The 21,927-nt window shown below is 40.8% G+C and overlaps 1 protein-coding gene across 2 annotated transcripts in view; it reads left to right on the top strand.

Annotated features, from left to right (window-relative positions):
- The window catches only part of LOC122795620 (CD109 antigen-like), a 647,366-nt gene that overhangs the window by 347,612 nt on the left and 277,827 nt on the right, over positions 1-21,927 (top strand). For both annotated transcript variants that reach the window (XM_044063888.1, XM_044063895.1), the window contains one exon: positions 12,770-12,908. In XM_044063888.1, coding sequence (XP_043919823.1) covers positions 12,770-12,908 — 139 coding nt within the window. The remainder of the gene's footprint in view (positions 1-12,769; positions 12,909-21,927) is intronic.

Genomic DNA, 21,927 nt, shown 5'->3' on the forward strand with positions numbered 1-21,927 from the left:
ACAAGAATGGTAGAAAATGATATTTATAAGTACTATGAAAGTAAGGATAGTAATACTATAAGGAAACGTCAGTTTAATCTGACCTACTTACAGAGACAAGCATTGACTAATCTTAAAAATGACCATTCCATAGTTATAAGACCAGCTGATAAGGGTGGTCCTTTGGTTATTTTAGACACTTCTTGCTATGTTGATATTATGACCACTATGTTGAGTGATGAGCTATTTTATGCTAGTATAACTCTTTTAGAGGTTGGTGTGAAGGTCTTTCAAGTGTATGACACTCTAGAGGATTTACATAAAAGTCAAATTATCTCTGACACTTTATTCGGATATCTCAAAGTAAAAAACCCTCTTATCCCGATCATACAGGGGCTGCCAAAGATACATAAATCTTTGAACACCCCTCCCATGAGACCAATAGTAGCAGGGCAGGGGTGGCTAACTGAGCCATTTTCTATTATTTTGGAATTCTTTACGAGACCTTTAGTAGATGTGAATAAGCATATACTGAGAGACAGTAAACATTTTTTAGTTGATTTATATGAATATACTAGTACCTTGGAAGATAGGGAACCCTATTTTCTTGTAACACTTGATGTAGTAAGTCTATTTACTAAGATCCCAAATGAAGAGGGTCTAATAAGGTTCCAGAGGTATGTTCGAAACCATTCAGATTTTAATGAAGGGACTGTTGACTTACTTTCATTGTTTTTAGAAATTGTCCTTGAGAACAACATTTTTGTGTTCGAGGAACATATTTACATACAAAAAGATGGCGTAGCTATGGGCACTTCATGTGCCAATAGCTACGCCAATATTGTGATGGCCGACTGGGAAGAGAATTCTTTATTTGCTTTATCACAGTTCCAGGAAAATATTGGTCACTACAGACATTTTGTAGATGACCTTTTTTTCATCTGGAAAGGGGATGAAGAATGTCTCTTGGATTTCTTTGAAATAGTTAATGGACTCTCAGATTTTTTGAAATTCACTATTAATTATTCCCAAAATGAAGTGTCATTTCTAGATATACATATTAATAGATTACCTTCTGGTCTTTTGAATACCTCTATATACAGGAAAGCATGTTATAGGAACACACTATTACACCGTCAAAGCATGCATCCAAGGTTTGTTTTTAATAACATTATGAAAGGTCAGTTTATTAGAGCGTCCAGGCTGAATCCTTGCCATATGGGGCATTCTAAAGAAGTTAATGCCCTTAAAAATAGATTATTAGAAAGGAAGTACCAAGTGAAAGAGATAGATAGGAACATAGGATTAGTTAATAAGTTGAGGGAAACTGTGGCCAAACCATATTTCTCTGAGAAGGAAAGTCCACATGTAGCATCTGCTAAGAATGGCAATGATAATATTAGGCTGTCCCTATTCTTCTCGAGAGATGTAGATAGTATCAGGGAAATTGTTCGTAAGCACTGGGAAATCCTAGAATTGGATGATGATATATCTAAGATAGTGAGTGATGGTCCATGTTTTTCCTATAGAAATAAATCTAATTTGAAAAGGACATTATGTCATCGTCCTTTAATTAGACAAGGCAATGTGCCTATGAAAGATTACAATACTACACCATGTCTAGAATGTAATTAATGTCAATACATAGATAACAGTGATAGATTTATACATCCATCTACGCAAAAAGTCTATAAGTTTAATACTGGGACTAGTTGTACGAGTACTAATGTAGTATATATTGCTAAATGTATGTGCTGCCCAGTATTTTATGTAGGCAAGACCTGTAGGCAACTCAGGGAGCGTATTAGAGAACATGTATATAGTATTAGGACTGCTTCTGAGAATAATGCCTTAGCAAAACATATAAGGAATACAGGACCAGATCATCTATTTAACTTCAAGGTGTTACAACAGGTTAAACCTGGTATTAGAGGTGGAGATATAGACTCTTACCTGCAGGAATGTGAACTTAGATGGATTGTCCGCCTAAGAGCTGACAAGTTTCCAGGCATAAATGATAAAGTACAAGTGAAACCTTTACTACGCAGGAAAAGGTTGGCTAGGCCTAAATCATGAACTAATCTGCCTTATAGCCCTCTATCACTAGCTTTATATCATCAGACCTTAGACCTTTAGTTGTAGTTTATTGTCTATGCTCCAATGCTCACATTATATATACATGCACACACTTCCAGCCTACTCATTATTCATAAACTTTTATATGCACTTTTTATTACCTGCTTAGTTTTTAAATATGAGCTAGGAATACATTTTCATCATATGTCCTTTTATGTGTTTATTCCCTATTGGTATGACTACTCATATCTTAGTATTGTGTTTTTAACTGTGATTTTCATATGTATTTTTTATATGTATTTTATATATTATATTATATATACTTTATACTTTCTTTATTTATTTATTGTATTATCATTAAAGATATTTATGATTAGAAATGAATTGAAGTTATAAAGTTATAGGGGCTACTGAATTAAGTAGTATTACAAGAATTCTGTGTATGTATAAATGTTACCTTATTCAAGTTTCAACACATGCTTTATAAGGATAGGTTTGGTTTGCCTTTAAATGATTCAAATGAGATGGATTTTAACTAATTAATCAATTAACTTGATTTGATTGTAACAATGAACTTCTTCCCTTATGTATATAAGCTGCCTAATCTCAAATGCTACTGTTGAAGTTTGAAAAAGCCCTATGGTGAAAGCGCTTACTGTTTGCTAGCTCAAATAAATATTTTGTTTGGATTATATGCCGTTGTGCGTGGTTACTGGACTGGAAAAGTGTGAACTTTTGTTTCTACTGGGTTGAATAACCTTTCAGTGCCTTTGGAACGCTATTTTTATTGAGTTGAATAACTCTTTTATGTGCCTTTGGAAACATCAATTTACTGAGGTCATTTCGCTCCAGTTTGTTGTCTTTATATATTAACACTTGTTTTGAAACCAGGAGCGTTCATCTCTTAACAGGAGTTTTTTACGTTGTTTTTACCAATATAACCTATTTATACTTGAGGTTCACTAGAGTGGCTTGTTTTTTTTTTTTTTTTTTGGGAGGACCTGGTTTTGATCTGGTCAGGTATAACCAATTCTATACAGTTGTTTAAGTGGTTATAGAGAACATTTGTGTACTTCTCTGCATAGGAGTCATTGTTGGCTGTGTTAGCAAGAGGTTTGAAACTTTTTATACAATCGGGGTACATCTGTGTCTCTCACTGTGGAGTCACCTGTGACCAGACATTGGATTTTGAGGTGTTTTGCCTTAGGGGCTTAGTTGCTGAAATACTGGTGTGTGTGTGTGCATGTGTGTGTGTGTGTGTGTGTGTGTGTGTGTGTGTGTGTGTGTGTGTGTTATTATATGTAGTGGATTCTATTCATTGTGCAATATGTAGGTAGGCTTCTACTGAGTACCACCATGTATGTGGGTTTATGTGTTGTGACCTTGTTTTGTGTGATAGGTGATGTGTGTGTGCTGACAACCTGTTTGATGTCTGGTTTGTTGTTATGTTAGAGAACTGATTCCAAATCCATAGTGTAATTACATCTCTCACATATTGTATTTATTTGTTTTAGAAGTAAGTGGCTGTCAGTATACATGAGGCAATTACTACATTGCTTCAGGATGTCTGTGTCAATCAGGCTTGCCGGTGAAATGGTGAGAAACTGACCATCCATTATAACAGGTTTTTACCATAATTACTACTGGGGAGGGGGCTAGTTTGATGAGATTTTGCTCTAGGCTTAACACAGGGGCTTGTTCTGTTGAAGGCTGGGGTGAAAAACTGGCAACGCTTCTCAGTGCGCAACTGGGTTGTCCATAATGCAGCAGGGAAGCTTGGGTGGGTTCCACTAACAGATTTCTAGGAAACATTGTCTTTCAAAGTATTTGTGTCTATACAGGGTACTGCTAACCACTGGTGAGTGATGCGCAGCTACGCACAGACACGAGGCTAAAATATGGGTGAAATTAAAAGGTTTTAATCTAATCTACCAATAGGAAAACACACAATGGACCTTCCTCCAGCAATCTGTAGATCAGACAAGGCTGTTTCTATGCTCTTCTGCCACACTGGCACAGGGGCAGCCTTTCTTAATGTAAGACAGCTGGTTTAGTGCTGACATGTAACAATAACAGGCTAGATTCAGCAGATCTGAATTTATACTTTGCTATCTAGGCTAAGAGTACAGTTAAAATCAAGTGCAGAAAATAATGCAATACAATAATAAAAAAAAAAAACAGAAATAAAGACAATCAGACAAAATACAGTTTATAAAGTGCACTAGAATCACAAAATATATTTATTTTCTTGATTTGAAGCTTGGATGCTTTGGATTAAAGCAGAAGCACTCTGAACCTCTGGCAAAATATGTCAAACATAGAGCAGCTCTGGTTAAATGAGCACAAACCAGCTGAAACACAAGGTTCAAATACGGGTGAAATTAAACAGTTTTAACCTAATCTGCCAGCAAAACCCAGCTCAGACAAGGCTGGATCTACACTCTTCTGCCACAAGTGTGCAGGGGGAAGATTTCTTAATGTAAGAAGGCAAGTTTACTGCACAAGTGTAAAAGCAACAGGCTAGATTTCGCAGATCTGAATCTAGACTATGCTATCTAGGCAGCAGTAATGAAATGAAATCAAATCAAATGGATGAATTATTACAGGAGTTTTGAGAACATTCATGTCGTAGGTTGTACCCATCACATGGGCTAAGTATGTGGCATATTTATGGCATATGGTATTGCTATATGTGGAAATAAATGTGATAACAAGACAAAAATAGATTGCTGATGGTTCCTCTGGTTAGGGGTGCAACTATGTGGGAATAAGCAGATTACAATCCATTTAGTTTAATTTAACCCTAGAGTAATGTTATGGGGACAAAACTGCAGGCTGGACATACCTCTCAACTTGCAGATTTGCAGTTGAAATTTGGAACAAAGGCCCTTGAAAAGTAGGAACATCCAGCTAAAAATCAGGACATCTAATTGGCATAAAATTGTTTCCAGTAGGAATGTGGGATACTACTAAGAAACATTTTTAAAAATCAGGGAATGACAAAATGATGGAACAATATAAGCACATTATCAAAGAGACAGGGTAAAATCTGTAGACTCTAATGAACTGTATTGCAAAATTCTGTCACAGATGGTCATTTACTTTTACTTCAGAAAATGGGAGATGTAAGATCTGTGTCCTATTTTTTTAAATAATTGTTGCCACTAGTATGTTGGTTATATAGTATGGTTTTCTGGGTACCAGACAGCTTCAAAAATCACATGTGATGGAGGGGGGGGGGTGGAGGCTTAAAAAATTATTTGAATGGGTAAATCAAGTTCTCGTCTGTGGTGCTTGTTCATAGGTTCATAGGAGTGTACTAGGCTAATGGCCCTGGGGCCTTGGCAAGCCAAGCCATAGGATAACCCTGGCATAGTGCCACCCAACCTTAGTTCCCAGTGCCTCTGTCGAGTAGAGCCACTGGAGTTATCCCTGGGGTGAATTTTCTGTTTCCAATCCACTCATCAAAATTTCTCTTGATGACATGTATGGGAAGTCTGTTCCATAACATGGGCAGTCTCTGGGTTATGAACCTGTCCCTCCAGCATGTTCTGTTAATTGTGGTATTGAGGTTAAGGTCTCTGGAGCATGTAGTGTGGAGGGATTGGGATTTCTTTAGATGTGGCATTTCTAACAGAGCTGTGTCAGACATGGCTTTGTAAGTCAAGCAGAGATTGCCTCTAAGTAGGCGATATGAGACAGAGAATAGTTGAATTTTTTGAGTCTGTCCATATAGGACAAATGTTTAAGGCCTAGGATCCTCTTTGTGAGGTACTTTTGCAGCCTCTGCAGTTGTTGCAGGTGTCTAGTGAGGTACATGCCAAATGAGGTATTGTAATCAATGACTGGCCTAATGAGGAAAGAGTAGAGGGAGACAATGACCTCTTTCTTCCTGGATGCAAAACCGTTAGTAATAAGATGTGCCACATAGAAGGACATTCTGACCATAGTGGCAATGTGGTGGTCAAAAGAGAGACTGCTGTCAACCTGTGTTCCCAGATCTCTTATAATTCCTTCTGTGTTCAGTGAACTACCATCAATGTGGTAATTCATGGGAATTGGATTTTTCCCAAAGGGGATGACAACACTTTTTTTGGCTTTGAACTTAAGGCCACGGTTCTGACACCAGTTGTTGGTCTCAGTGAGGTTTTTCTCTAGGATGTCAACATCACTTGGGGACTTAATAATAGCTCCTGACTTGCAATTATCTGTGATCTTTGTCAGCCAGAGTCCCTTCGTGTTGGCCTGGACTTCAGAGAAGTAGATACCAAACATGAGAGGACCCAGGACCAAGCCCAGTGGGACTCCACTTGTGACTGGTCGACAGTCTAACTTGAAGTCAGCTACTTTCACACTGTGGGTTCTACCTGTGAGCCAGTTTGCAGCCCACCTAGTGATATGGGGGTTGCTACCTAGCTTAGTGAGTTTTTTTATGATTCCTGAGTGGGGAATGGTATCGAAGGCCTTGGCCAGATCAATGTAGGCTGTATGAACCCCCTTGCCTTCATCCACAGCTCTGGTGACTGACTCAAAGAAGTTGACCAAGTAGAGCAGGCATGATTTACCCTTCACAAAACCAAACTGTGGTGGATCCAGGGTTTGGAGATTCCCTATATCCTTGTTTATTCGGTCTATGATGATGCATTCCATAGCTTTGCATATCAAACTCATCAGGCTAATGGGGTGATAGCTCCCAGGGTATGCAGTCGCTCTTCCTTTGTGAAGAGGGATGACTGTAACAGTGCACCATTCGGTAGGGACAAAGCCTGAGGTGAGGCTGTGATTGAACAGGGCACACAGGTGAGGTGCCAGTTCACTCTGTAGTTCATGTAGAACACAGTAAGGGATATGGTCAGGTCCCATAGAAGCTGTATTCCTGGCCATGGACAGTGCTGTTTTAACCTGTGCAGCAGCAATAATGGGTGCCTGGCAATCTATTGGTATTGTGACTGGTCCATTGGCGGGGGGGGGGGGGGGTAAAGTTGGCACTGAATCTGTCAGCCAGTATATTGGCAATATCTGTTGGCTCAGTATAGGAGGTACCATTGTGCAGTAGCTCAGAGCAAATCTGGGTATTGCCTTAGAGATTCTTTACATAACTATATAAGACCTTGTGGTTGTCTTTACTATCTGCTGCAATTCTGTTTTCATAGCTAACTTTAGAGAATTTGATGAGGGATCTCAAATTTTTGTTGAGGCTGATAAAGGAGTTTTTCCAGTCTTGGAACTTCACCTCATTCTACATCAGTTTCCTCCTTCTGTTGTAGAGTTTGTTTAGGCAGGGGACCACCAGATTAGCTTCCTTTTTTTGGAGGAGAGCGTCTTGGTTCTATTGGGTATGGCAAGAACCATGCATTTGTGTACGTGTTCATACAGTGCATTGGTGTATGATTCGGCGGTCATGCAACTATTCTCCATTTGCATTGGTGCCATGATGTTAGCCACCTCTGTTTTTAGGATCCCAAAGTTAGCTTTGGAGAAGTTTTTCATGGTGGTTAGCTTTGTGCAGGGGATGGGAGGGATGTGGATTTCCAAGGTGATTAGTTTATGGTTGGATCTAACCTGGGAGGAACTGACTACTGGTGTAGAGCAACGATCGGCAATGTTAGTAATGATGAGGTCAAGGATGTTGCTACCTCTAGTGGGGGTAAGAATGAGCTGGTTCAGGGCATTGGTATTAATGAATTCCAGGAAGCGTTGGGCAAGTGTATTGGTACATGAGTAGTTTTCCCAGTTAAAGGAGGGGTGATCGAAGTCACCCCGTATGAAAGTGTTAGGTTGGACCCTAATATTCTCCAGGGTGATTAGGAATGTGGAGTGTGAGTCTTGGACATGGTTGGGGACCTATAGCAGGCTACAACCTAAATCGCTGTCTTACCCAATGTTAGCTGCACCTGAAGTATCTCAGATGCGTTATGTTGGGCTACCAGTCTGGAGGTGTACGCATCCTTTATGAATATGGAAACGCCAGCACCTTTGGAGCTTTGTTCCAAGTTCTGGGGCCGAAAGGTGTGGAATGAGTTATAGCCTGGTAGTGCAGGGGTGCTTTCTGCTGCCTTGAACCAGGTCTCAAGTGAGTGCATTTTGAGATTTAGACTTTTAGCATTGAGCAGCATGACCCTCAGATTGCATTTGTTTGTGGCTGTTACAATAGATAATTTCATCTTTGGAACACTGCCTAAAAAAGGCACTATAGGGGTGGCAAAGGCCTTGGCCAGTATCTGGAAGCCCAGGAGTAACAGATGCAGGTCTTCTCTGGCAAAGCATCGAGGACTGTCAATAATGTCATCCCAGGCAGAAAGTTACTGGATCCCCTTAGTATGACACCAGAAACTTAGCCAATTGTTGAAGTCAGTCATTTTCTACTTGTACTTTGGTATCATTCTGGATGATGGTAGGATGCTGCTCTGGGCTAGGGTCATACCTGCCTGGGCTACATAATCCGAGAGCTCTTCCATGTCTCTTTTCATGTAAGTATAGGGAGGTATGTCTCAGGCCATTCACACCCACATGTATAATGACAGAGTCATTTTTCTACCTGTTGTTGAGGGACCTGAGTGCGTGAGTTATGTGGTGGATCCTGGCACCTGACAGGCAGCTGACTGTTACTTTTTCCTTATTTAACCTAGTGAGTGGGACATCAGTGTGTCTCACTATCGAGTCACCTATGACTAGTGTGTTGGGCATGCTGTTTTGCCTTAGGGGCTTTGTTTGAGTGACACACTGTTTAGGAGAGCTATGTGTCTCGTGATTAGTGTTGTGTTGTGGCAGTCGAGTGTGTTTCTGCCTTGGAAGTCTCTACTGTTTGGGTAGATTTTTATTGAGAGCCTCTGCGAAGGTGGGTGTGTGGTTTGTGTTTTTGTGTGAAGGCAGTGCTGGTGTGTGTTCTGCAGGGCTTTGTGTTCCATGTGGTGTGGTGCAAGTGTTGACCTTCTCCTCTTGACCAGCTGTTCCCGTCTTGGCTGGAGAGTGCATGGCTTCTAATTTGGATGTATTAGTGCATCTTTCACAAGTCTGAGTGTGTGTTCTGGAGGGCTATGTATTCCATTTGGTGTGGTGCAAGGGTTGACCTTCTCCTCTTGACCAGCTATTCTGGTCTTAGATGGAGAGTGCATGGCTTCTAATTTGGATATATAAGTGCATCTCTCACAAGTCTGAGTATTGCGAGATAAGAGGAGAGGGTTGTCAGTGTACATGAGGCAGTTGCTACATTGCCTCAGGATGCCCAGGTTCACCAGGTTAATAGGAGCAAATACAGAGAACTGACCTTTAGACATGCCCGGAGGGGGTGGGCATTAATAATAAGTACTGGAGCTGTTTCCTTGTAGAACATTAAGTGCTGGTAGCACTTTTGTGTGCTACAATAATTGCTAAAAGAAGTCTGGTAAAGTGTTAGACTAATAGCTAGTAAATGTGCAAGAAACGAGAGAACTAGCAGATCTAAGGGAAAAATTGAAGAGCATACTTTAGTACTGCTCAGAAGCTTACAAGCAGTCCTGGATACAGGACATCTGTATCTGGACTAGACTAGTGACAGGAAAGGTGGGAAACAAGCGTAAATGTGGGCTTTTAAACCAGAAAGTTGAAAGAGATGAAAAAACTGCCCAAACAGCCAATAAACTACAATTTCTGGGACAGAAACCAGTCTTCTTGTGGAAAATAGGCTACCTAGTGCTTACCACTCCCACTGATACGCTAATAGGCTTCCCTCCAACACAGAAAGGCTTGAGGGACCCAGAAGCTTACATATAGTCCTGGATAGAGCAAATATGTATCTGGACTAGACTAGTTACAGGAAAGGCAGGAAAAGCACAAACATGGGCTTTTAAACCAGAACATTGAAAGAGATGGAAAAACTGCCCAAACAGCCAATAATCTACAATTTCTAGGCCAGAAACCACTTCCTCTTGTGGTAGATAGGTCACATAGTGCTTACAACTCCCACTGATAAGCCAGAAGGCTTCCCTCCATTACAGAAAGGCTTGGGGGGCTCAGAAGCTTACAAACAGTCCTGTATACAGCAAGTCTGTATCTGGACTAGACTAGTTACAGGAAAGGCAGGAAACAAGCTTAATTTTCTTTTTTTTTAGTAAAGTGGAGAGGGAGAAAGGAGGAGCAGAAGATAATTCAAGGTTAAGAAACTAAGTGGGTTGGCCTTCTCAAATGTTCTCTCTGTATTAGGTAGAATGACCTAATGACACTAGACTGGGGGAAGTGTCCCAGATCAAATTTACAGTAGGGGTGGGCAACTGCAAAGCCACCAAGTATAAGAACAAGACACCAATAGGAAGGGAGATTGGGAAACTAAATCAGTTATATGATACACTCCTTGGCAGGAAATCAGAACAAACAAACAAACAAACAGATGCTTAACAAATGGAGAAAATTTCCAGTTAATACTTACACACAGTGAAACTAGCTAGAAAACATTTACAGTGTGACAGTAAAAACCTTATTTATCAGGCCCTGTGAGGCAGACAATTTTAATACAACTGTGCAGATTAGTTTATAGCTATAAAATACAGTAAAAAGTATGCAGCAGAAATAAAAGTGCTATAAATATCTTAGAATAAGCAATAACTATTAAAAATAAGCAACCCCCCCCAGGATACTTAATGTTATATATCACAGATCAGAGTTTTGCTCAGTTCCCCTCCTCCGATTAGCTCTGCATGAATAATCTAATGTTCTTCTTTGATTTTGTACCACTTGCTTCATTCTTTGCAAAGGAAGATCCAGCTTGTTGCATAAAGTTTGTTTTATTTAGCTCTCTATTAAAATGTCGGCACTCTGCATTTCGAGTGCCTACATTTCAGTAGGGAGCCAAATGAAACAAATTTGAAATACCGGCTGCTGACAAGCTGAAAAAACAAAAGACGAAAGCTCATCTCAAAAATTGCTCTTTTTCTTAAAATTCTTTTTTGCAGCAAGGTCAAGCCCCACCCCCACACCACCCCCATATAGGAGGGCAAGCTCCCCACCCCTAAACTTATATATACCAACTCTGAGATTGCCATACTTAAGAAAAGAGGGAATATTCTAAGAAATGGCATCTTGGAGTTAATATATGTAAGCTTGTTCTTTTGGCCATTCCATCTCCATATTTCAGGACTCGCTTTAGTGGGTCCCAACATTTCAAATGGTTGCCATTTCTTTTGTTGTTTTATTTTATATTTGTTACCCTAATAACACTTGTCTATGGACCCTTTTCATGTATGATGGACCCAGTGGGTAAGAAGAACAGTTTGTTAAGCATTTATTTATTTATTCACTTATTTATTATTAGACAGTTTGTTTGGTCAGACTGAAGTTTAGAAAAAAATTGCTTAAATGAAATGTGCTATACTTGCTTTCAGAAATGTTAGAAAATCTATCATCCTGTCTCGTTTAATATATACATTTACAAGTTAAAGGCCATGTCAGGTGTATAGAAAGAGGCTCTCCCATACTAAATTTATAACAAAAAAGAGGAAATACAGCATGTGAGTTCAGGCTATGGTAAGAGGAAACATCCTTGGCTATTCTTCATGGGATATTGTCACATTGGCAAGTAACAGTTATGATCTAGTTCCAACCCCGATGAGAGTGACATAAAAATCAGAGATTTACCACCCTCTGGCTGTCTCTCATGGTACAATATGTTATAAAGGCATGCATTTTTTTCTAACTATAACAGCTTTTTTTAAAAAAATGGCAGTAGATGCAAGATAGTTGAAAAGCAAAGTAAAATGCTATGGATACAAAACAATACATGTTTCATGCTTCCTCTATTTTTTATATGTTGTGCAGTCTATACTAAAAAAACTGTCCCTGCATTTGCTAATTTGTTATTACTTACCACTCTTTCTGGTTTCATGCAGGAATAAAAGTACAATGGAATATATGTGTGTGTGAATGAAAGGGAGGATAGAGGAATGGTGAGGATGCAGGGAGTAGAGTTGGCGAAGGTGGATGAGTTTAAATACTTGGGATCAACAGTTCAGAGTAATGACGAGTGTGGAAGAGAGGTGAAGAAGAGAGTACATGCAGGGTGGAGTGGGTGGAGAAGAGTGTCAGGAGTGACTTGTGACAGACGAGTACCAGTAAGAGTGAAAGGGAAGGTCTACAAAATGGTAGTGAGACAAGCTATGTTATATGGGTTGGAGACAGTGGCATTGACAAAATGACAGGAGTCAGAGCTGGATGTGGCAGAGTTAAGGATGTTAAGATTTGCACTGGGTGTGATGAAGGTAGACAGGATTAGGAATAAGTATATTAGAGGGTCAGCCCGGGTTGGATAGTTTGGAGACAAAGCCAGAGAGGTGAGATTGCGTTGGTTTGGACATGTGCTGAGGAGGGATGCTGGGTATATTGGGAAAAGGATGCTAAGGATGAAGCTGCCAGGTAAGAGGAAAAGAGGAAGGCCTAAGATGAGGTTTATGGATGTGGTGAGAGAGGACATGCAGATGGTTAGTGTGACAGAGTAAAATGCAGAGGACAGGAAGAAATGGAAACAGGTGATCTGTTGTGGCGACCCCTACAGAGAAAAGCCAAAAGGAGAGCAAGAGAAGGAGGTCTTTGTGAAACTGCATTTGCCCAGCCACTGTTTTATATTTAATCAGCCTCAGTTCATTATAGAAAATAAAAACATAATGATTTACATTTATGACACTTTGCATGCTAAATTACGGCCAAGATGAATTTGAATTAACTGATGTTTTTTTTATCTTACTAGGCTAAGGGAATTCCAAAATTATTTTCTATGAGTACCCTAGTGAGCATTTCATCTTCATCCAGTCAGACCAAAACTCTGAATTACACTTTCCCATCAAATATAGTGCCCGGGAGTGAACAAATATCTGTCAGTGTTATTGGTAAGAAAATATATTTAATTTTCATACAAAACAGGCAAACATCAGAATAAAGCAATATTTCATTTACATACACATGTAAATGTTCACTTATTTCTAATATGTTCTTTACTGTTCAGCTTCTAAATGTAAAGGCAGAAGTTGAGCAGAAAAGAGTTTGTAAACATGCTATATAATGTCTATAGATAGAAGAAGCAATTGTTTACATGAGCAAAATAAAGAGTGAAATGTCATTCATTAATCTGTTCCAAGAAGAATGGTCACGTATTATAAATCACTAATGAGATTGTAATCTGCATAACACAAAGAGACAAGTATTTCAACGTGTCTGCAAAAGAACCATGCAATTTTAGAATAGAAGAACAGATGCTGTTCTACTGTGGGGAGCTCTAGTAAGTCATAGTTTTACTCAGCATTTAGACACTGAAAATACTACCTTTGACTAACAGGATATTGGCAGAATGCCAGCTGATAACTATTCAGACATTTACCATAGTATTATAAAAAGGTTGACAGCCTCTCTGTTACAGATTACTTTGGAATTTTCCATCAGTGTTTGTTTTTCAAACAATATAGTCAAAAGTGACGAGTTTAACCATGTCTGCAATGCATACAGAACAAATTCACATTTTTTTCTTAATCAGTCGATAATACTTTACATTCAAAAAACTACTATTGGGTTCATTTACTTTATTATCTGACAATACATTTTGGTGAATCAGGAGGCATGTAGAAAATAAAATCAAATGTGAAATAAATCCCATGACAGTTTATCAGGTGCAGTTTTTCATATTTAACTGTTGTTAACCAAAGAAGGCTTATATGACTCTTGCAGTTCAGCTGTTACCTAGGGACTTTTGTCTAGTAATATTACTTTTCAAAGTTGCCAACAGATTTGCATGTGCATATTTTATGAGATTCCCTATAGCATATCTAGTTAAAATTTAGCTACGGATCAGTTGTGAAAACAGTGCAATGAGTCTTCCTGTTATCTTTTATTGATGATTTTTATATGTGGTTTGTACTCTCTCACCCGCCCCCCAACACACACACAGTGCCTTTGAATTTATATGCACCAACTCCATGGTCACAGAAAAATGGAGAAAAGTGAGAAAACTACACATGACGTAACTTTTTTGAGAGGGTGAACAAAGCAGTGGATGAAGGCAAATCTGTGCACACAGCTTACCTCGACCTGGCAAAGGCTTTTGATACAGTACCCCACTCAGGCATTATAGACAAGCTCACTAATTTAGATATAAACCCTTTTATCACCTGTTGGATGGCTAACTGGCTCACTGATTGGTCAAAATAGGTGAGGCCACCTCCAACAGGAGGCCAGTCAGTAGCAGAGTCCCCAGGGCTTGGTACTGGTCAAGCTATTTTTTGGCATCTATTTCTCTGATATGAAAGCAAATTTTGAAGGTTTATGGCTGACTAAGTTTGCAGATGATTGCAAGCATGAGGTTATCATCGACTCCCCTGCAGACACTAGCATTCTTCAAGAAGGTCAAGGTCTATCTCTGACTAACAAATAATGTCAAAGCCATGGTCTCAAACTCAGTGCTAAGAAATGCATAATTGTACCCTTTGGGAAATCAACCATCCTGGCTAATTACCATACTGATAATACACTCCTAAGAGTCGACCAAGAGGTCAAGGCTCTTGGTAAGCACGTAGACAGTAGCTTTACCTTCACCACCACATGGACACAGTGGTGAGGAAATCCTTTTATGTTGTGCAACGTATAAGTAAGGGCATGGCATCTAGGTCCAAGGAGAGCATTATCCCACTGTACTCTACCCTTATTAGAGAATCATAGGGTACAATTTCCCTTTGGTATGTACCTGACCAGGCATATGTAGCAACTAGAATGACCTCAAAGGTTTTTATGAAAAGAATACAAGACATAACAAACCTGCCTTATGCAGAGCACCTTAAAGCCCTTTCCCCTCTACTCAGTCTCCTATAGATTCCTGAGAGGTGTAGTTTACCTGGCTTAAAAGGCATCCACAAACTACACACTTATGAATCTCCTACATTTTCATAAGTTAAAGAGTACCAGAAATACAGGGTCTAGGGACTTGAATTTTGTCTGTGACTTAAAAAAACATATGTGTTCCAGAGACTGACCCTCCTATGGAACAGGCTTTCCATCCATATGAAACTGAGATGGTCTGTTACCCAGTTGAAGAACAACCTAGACCAGTGGATGGGGAACAGTATATTTTTCACCAGGCCTGGCATTCATGTCACTTATGGACAGAGGTACCTTATAAATGCCTGCCTCTCAATGTTCTGTTTGGATGCAGGATATCATTATTCTTTTGGGAACACTTGTCTAGGCTTAGAAAGACCCCTTGGGTCATTTGCGTAGTAACAGTCTATGAATATATGAAGCTACGAATATTTGTTGGTGCACAAATAGACACTGCAGTAGTCATGATTTTTTATGGAGAAGACTGATCAGATCAGAGTATGTGGTGGTGGTGCTGCGGTAGCATTGTCGCCTCACAGTAAAATGCTGTCCGGTTTGATTCTCAGCTAGAGCGTCTTCTGCGTGGAGACATGCGTGAATGGGCATACCTTCATTGAAGGTTGTGCATCAGGCCTGGCAAGCCGGTACGTAAAAATCAACTGCCAATCATTAGCGGACTGGAGTTCCGCTGTGGCGACCCCTAACTGGGAAAAGCCGAAAAGACACAAACAAACTGATCAGAGTATACAAAATTAGAGAATTTAAATCAATATGCTAAATATTCACAGTTATAAATCATCATCTGCCATCACCCAGAATGATACCACAGTACAAGGACAAAATGATTGACTTCAACAATTGGCTAAGCTTCTGGTGTCATTCTAAGGGGATCCAGTATTTGTCTGCCTGGGACGACATGATCGACAGACCACAATGCTTTGCCAGAGATGACCTGCACCTGTCACCCTTGGGATTCCGGATACTGGCTAAGGCTCTTGCCACCCTATAGTGACTTTTTTAGGTAAGGTTCAAATGACAAATTCACCACCGTAACAGGTACAAGCTAGCAAAATCTGAGGGTAATACTACACAATGCTGGAAGTCTAAACCTCAAAATGCACTCACTCTAGGCACTCCCTAAAATGGAGAACATTGACATCTGTGTAGTGACAGAGACCTGGTTCAAAGCTCCAGAGAGCACCCCTGCATTACCAGGCTATAATTCATACCACACCTTTCAGCCACCTAACCTGGAATGAAGCACTAAAGGTGGAGGCGTGTCCATATTCATTAAGGATATCCACACCTCCAGGCTAGTTGCACTGCATAATGCATCCGAGATTATCCAAGTGCAACTAACTCTGGGCAAGACCGCAATCCAAATTGTAGCTTGCTCCAGACCCCCCACTATGCCCCAGGATTCCCACTCCTCATTTCTTGATACACTGGAAAGTATTAGGGTACAACCCAACACCCTAATAATGGGCGATTTCAACTACCCCACCATTAACTGGGAAAACTACTCATGTACCAACTCTTTTGCTCAATGTTTTCTGGAATTCATAAATTCCAACACCTTGGATCAACTTATTCACACCCCCACCAGGGGCAGCAATATCCTAGACCTGGTCATTACCAACATGGGCAACCAGTGTTCCACACCAGAGGTCAATTCCTCATTGGTCAGATCCAACCACAAGCTAATCACCCTAGACATCCACATCCCACCCCCGCCCCAAATTAGGGAAACCACCGTAAAAAACTTCTCCAAAGCCAACTTCACACTTCTTAAGACAGAAGTGGCACACATCATGACACCCATGCAGATGGACAATAGAGGTACGACTGCTGAATCCTACACAAATGCACTTTATAAGCACTTACACGTGTGTATGGATCATTATATCCCTAATGGAACCAAGATGCTATCCTCCAAAAAAAGGAATCCAATCTGGTGGTCCTCTGCCATAAACAAACTCTACAACAGAAGAAAGAAACTGTTGTAAAAAAAGAGTAAAATCCCATGACTGGAGGAACTCCCTGGTCAACCTCAGTAAGAAGCTGAGATCCCTCATAAAATCCTCCCAAGCTAGTTACAAAAAACAAACTTTCCACTGATTCTAAAGACAACCACAAAGCATTCTATAGCTGTGTCAAGAATCTCAATGGCAACACTCAGATCTGCTCTGAGTTACAGCACAATGGCACTAAATATACAGAACCAACTGATATTGCCAACATCCTGACAGGTAGGTTCAGTGCTAGCTCTCACCCCCTAGAGGGCCCATCTCTATACCGGAAGAATGCAAAGTTCCTATAATCACAGTTGTGCAGGTAAAAAACACACTCTTCAAAGCCAAGAACAGAGCATCAATGGGACCTGACAATATCCCAGGCTGCGTTCTACACGAACTATAGAATGAACTGGCACCCTACCTAATACCATGTTCAGGCATAGCCTCACCTCAGGCTTTGTGCCCACTGGATGGCGCACCATGACGGTTATCCCACTCCACAACGGGGGAGCCACAACGAACTACCGCCCCATTAGCCTGACGAGCCTGGTCTGCAAGGCCATGGAATGTATCATCATGGAACTCATAAATAAAGACATTGGTAATCTCCAAACTCTGGACCCTACCCAGTTCCGGTTTGTAAAAGGCAGGTATTGCCTCTAAACCTGACTGACTTCTTTGAAGCAGTCACCAAAGCCATAGATGAGGGTAAGTTGGTTCACACAGCTTATCTAGATCTTGCCAAGGCTTTTGACACCATCCCCCACTCTGGAGTTATAGATAAGCTCACTAAACTAGGTATAAATTCCTATGTCACAAGATGGGTTGCCAACTGGCTCATGGACAGAACCCACACTGTGAAAGTAGCAGACTCCTCATCCAACTTCAGACCAGTGACAAGTGGAGTACCACAGGGTTCAGTCCTGGGTCCTCTCCTGTTTGGTATCTACTTCTCTGAAGTACAGGCTAACACAGAAGGTCTTTGGCTAACAAAGTTTACAGATGACTGCAAACTAGGAGCCATAATCGAAACTCCTAACGATGTGGACATACTACAAAAGGGCCTCACTGAGACTGATGCCTGGAGTCAAAGCCACGGCCTGAAGCTCAATGCCAAAAAGTGTATTGTCATCCCCTTTGGTAAAAACTCTGTACCCATGAACTACTACATAAGTGGTAGTCTAATTAATGCCAAAAGTGTGATAAGAGACCTTGGGACACAGGTAGACAGTAGTCTCTCCTTTGATAATCACATCGCCACAGTGGTCAGGAAATCCTTCTACGTCGCTCACCTCATCACAAAAGGCTTCTCATCCAGAAAAAAAGAGGTCATTGTTCCCCTCTACTCATCACTCATTAGACCCATTATAGAGTACAGCGCCCCTTTTGGTATGTACCTCACAAGACATCTACAACAACTGGAAAGGCCACAGAAATACCTCACAAAGAGAATTACTGGCCTCAATCAGATGCCCTACGCAGACCGTCTCAAAAACCTCCAGCTTTACTCTGTCACATATCACCTACACGGAGGTGATCTCTGCCTAACATACAAAGCTATGTCAAACCCAGAGCTGTTGGACATGCTCCACTTAAAGAAATCCAAATCCCTCCGATCTACACGCTCTAGGGACCTAAACCTTGCCACCACAATAAACAGAACATGCTGGAGGGATAGATTCCTGTCCCAGAGACTTCCCATACTCTGGAACAGACTACCTATCTATGTCAAACAAAGCTCCTCATTAGCACTCTTCAAGAAAAATCTTGATGATTGGATGAGAAATAGGAAATTCACCCCAGGGATCACTTCTGTGGCTCTGCTCGACAGAGGCACAGGAAAATAATTTTCTTGGGTGGCGAAAGTCAGGGTACCTTTTTGACTAGGCTTATATAGGCCCTAGGGCTAATAGCCTAGTACCTACCTATGAACCTACCTATGAATCCTCTAGAAAGTTAGCAATTATTAATACTGCTCTTCAGATTTACTGGATCTTGGCCACTGGCCAATCCCAGCTGTGCTATTGTAATCATACTTATGAATTGCATACTGGTTTATAAGCAAACAAAAAAAAACACTTCCGATACCAAAGCCTGCATGATGGGAAATCTTTACAAACATTTAAACTTTAAACTGCAGTAATCAAACATATACAAATTCAGAGGCACCAAATACGTTATTAAATGTATGCTATTCAAAGAAAGCAAGCACTTCAAAATTTATAGTAACAATTAAATGGAAAGCAGTTGGTTTAACCAAAGCATGCAAAACTCAGTGGGAGAATGACCTGGACCATACTGAAAACAGAAATCTAGGGTGGATTATTTAATCACAGCTATTTACCTTTACCACTGATATATCATACACTTCAGAAATGTTTTGTGATGTTGCTTGCAAAATCAAATATTTCTGTCTCTCAACTATTTTTTCTACAAGTATTTGTGAAAAAAAATGGTCTTCAGCATCAGGCGTAACTTATTCTCTTTTATTTATCTCTTGTTCTTTATTTGCCTCAGACTACCCACTTGTGCTTACCAAATAAAGTCTGTCCTCTAAATGTCTTTATTTTTTGCTTGTCTGTATTTTGTCTTCCTTTTACCCAGATACCTACATATTTCTTTTTGTTTTATTACATCCATCATATTTGTTTTCTAGCTCCTTACTGTCACTCATATTTCAGTTTTCTTTTTTAATATTTTCAGATGTTATCTAGTATTCCGGAAATGCTTTAGCAAGAAATTTACATAATGGCAAGTAGGATGAAGATGAATAAACGGAGCACTAAATATAAAATATCCAAACATTCCCTTTTGCTTTAATTGTTGTCGTTTTACAGTATAATGCATGCCTGAATCAGAAAGTTACAAAAACACCCAAATCCATATGCTCTGTTCTGTCCCTTAGACATATATTATGCACCTCTCAAGAGTACAATACCCTGGAATTCTTAACATGAAGATACAACTCCTCTCTCTTTTAGTCCTCTTAGTGAGTATGCCTGGCTCTTTCTATACACTAATCCATTCATTTTGTATCACTGCACCAGTACTACATTCCTTTTCAAATATGAAATTTATTACTGCTTACTCATCAAAGTATCTGTCTGGAAGCGAGTCCTGAAATGCCATGTTGACAACATTATATATATTTAGCACATTCACTGTTTACTAATACCCATTCTGCAGCTGCTGTCATCAAACTACTGAGCCCTGATTTTGTTCCTGTTTCACTGTTACAGTCATCACATTTGGGTTATCCCTGCCAGGGTAGCCCTTGGTCTTAAAAAAGATGGAAGAAAAAGCAAAATCTATGCAAACAGTTAAAGATTTCTTAAAGGTCCAGCCCCCTAGGTTCAGCAGGCATTTTCCCTCCAAGCACTGGTCCTTTCCTGCTCTAAGGAAACAGGCCCAGCCTAGGCCCCGTGGACACAGCCACCCCCCCCCCCTCCAGACAGCAGCCCCAGGGAATGCAGAGATTTAAGTAGTGGACTACCTCCACTTCAAAGAGAGGGAGCTCTAAGCCACCCTTTATGGTAGGAACTCACAATGACTCACTTCCTCCCGACCTCCCCTCTGCCCTCCTTCACTTACACCTAGGAAAACTCTCCTTTCACGCAAGCACCTGGGCCACCATTACCAAGGACCAATGGGTTTTGAACATTGTGTCTCAGGGATACAAATTCTCCTTCTACATCCTTCCAACCCCAAAAGAGTTCCCAGATCTACCACCAAATCAGTGGGCAGCAGCTCAAAAGCAAATCCATTCCCTGCTCTCTTTGAGGACAGTAGAGCACATTCCTGCAGAACAGATAGGCCAAGGCTTCTACTCCAGACTTTTTCTGGTGCCCAGAAAAGAGGGCACCTGGCCCACATCCTTGATCTATCCATTCTAAACATCTTCCTGGTGATCCCAAAATTTCAAATTTCTCATTCTCCAGCAGCTGCTACCCATGCTCTAAGGATGCTTGGCTAGCCACCCTGGATCTAAAAGAGGCCTACCTCCACATTCCTATCAGGGGATCATGCAGAAAATATCTCCACTTCAGGGCAGGATCGCAACACTTTCAGTTCTCTGCACACCCCTTTGGCTTATCTACTGCTCCCAGAGTTTTCACAAAATGCCTGGCTCAGGCCATTGCCTTTTGCAGACAAAGAAATATTCAAACTCAAATTTACCCCTTCTTAGATGACTACCTTATTCAGGCAGACAGCCAAAAAAAGCTGCTCGAACACCTGGCCTTTATAAAGAGCCTACTAACCTCCCTAGGGTACACAATCAATGAAAAAAAAATTAAAACAGGTGCCCACCCAAAGGATTATCTTCCTGAGAGCAAGTCTGGACACAGCAACCCAGGTGGCATACCTTACACCAGAGAAACACATTTTCCTGTCAGCCTACTTCTCTCAACTGGCCACCAGGCTCCAGCTTTCTGCAAGGAAAATCCTGCAAGCTTTGGGGTTCATGGCATCTTGCATTTTCCTCATTCCATATGCCAGACTGCATATGAGGAAACTTCACTGATACCTAAAGAGCCTTTGGTGTCAACACTCTCAAGACCTGGAAAGTCTTTGACCTATAATTCCTTGCCTCAGACAGGAATTCCGTTGGTGGGCAACAGCATGCTCCCACAACAAGGGACTGCTCTTCTCCCTGCACCCCGTCGCCCAACCCTCACTACAGATGCAACAGACTATGCTTGGGGTGCACACCTGGATGGCAGGTGCATACAGGGCCAATGGATCCCACAGCAAATCCCCCTACACATCAGTCAAAAAGAGATGATGGCTGTGCAGCACACCTTGATAGCTTTCAAACCCCTTCTCTCTCCAGGAGTTCTCCTGATCAAGACAGACAACACCGCTGTGATGTGGTACATCAAAAAGCAGGGAGGGACTCACTCCTACCCTCTATGCAGGCTGGCCATGACCCTTTGGCTCACAGCCTCTTCCATGCAACTACAAATGATAGCACAATACCTTTCAGGCTCTCTCAACTCCCTGGCAGACCAGTTGAGCAGAAACCTTTTGG

Source organism: Protopterus annectens, chromosome 1.part0 (assembly GCF_019279795.1).
Source record: "Protopterus annectens isolate FY-2018-M chromosome 1.part0, PAN1.0, whole genome shotgun sequence".
NCBI lineage: Eukaryota > Metazoa > Chordata > Ceratodontiformes > Protopteridae > Protopterus > Protopterus annectens.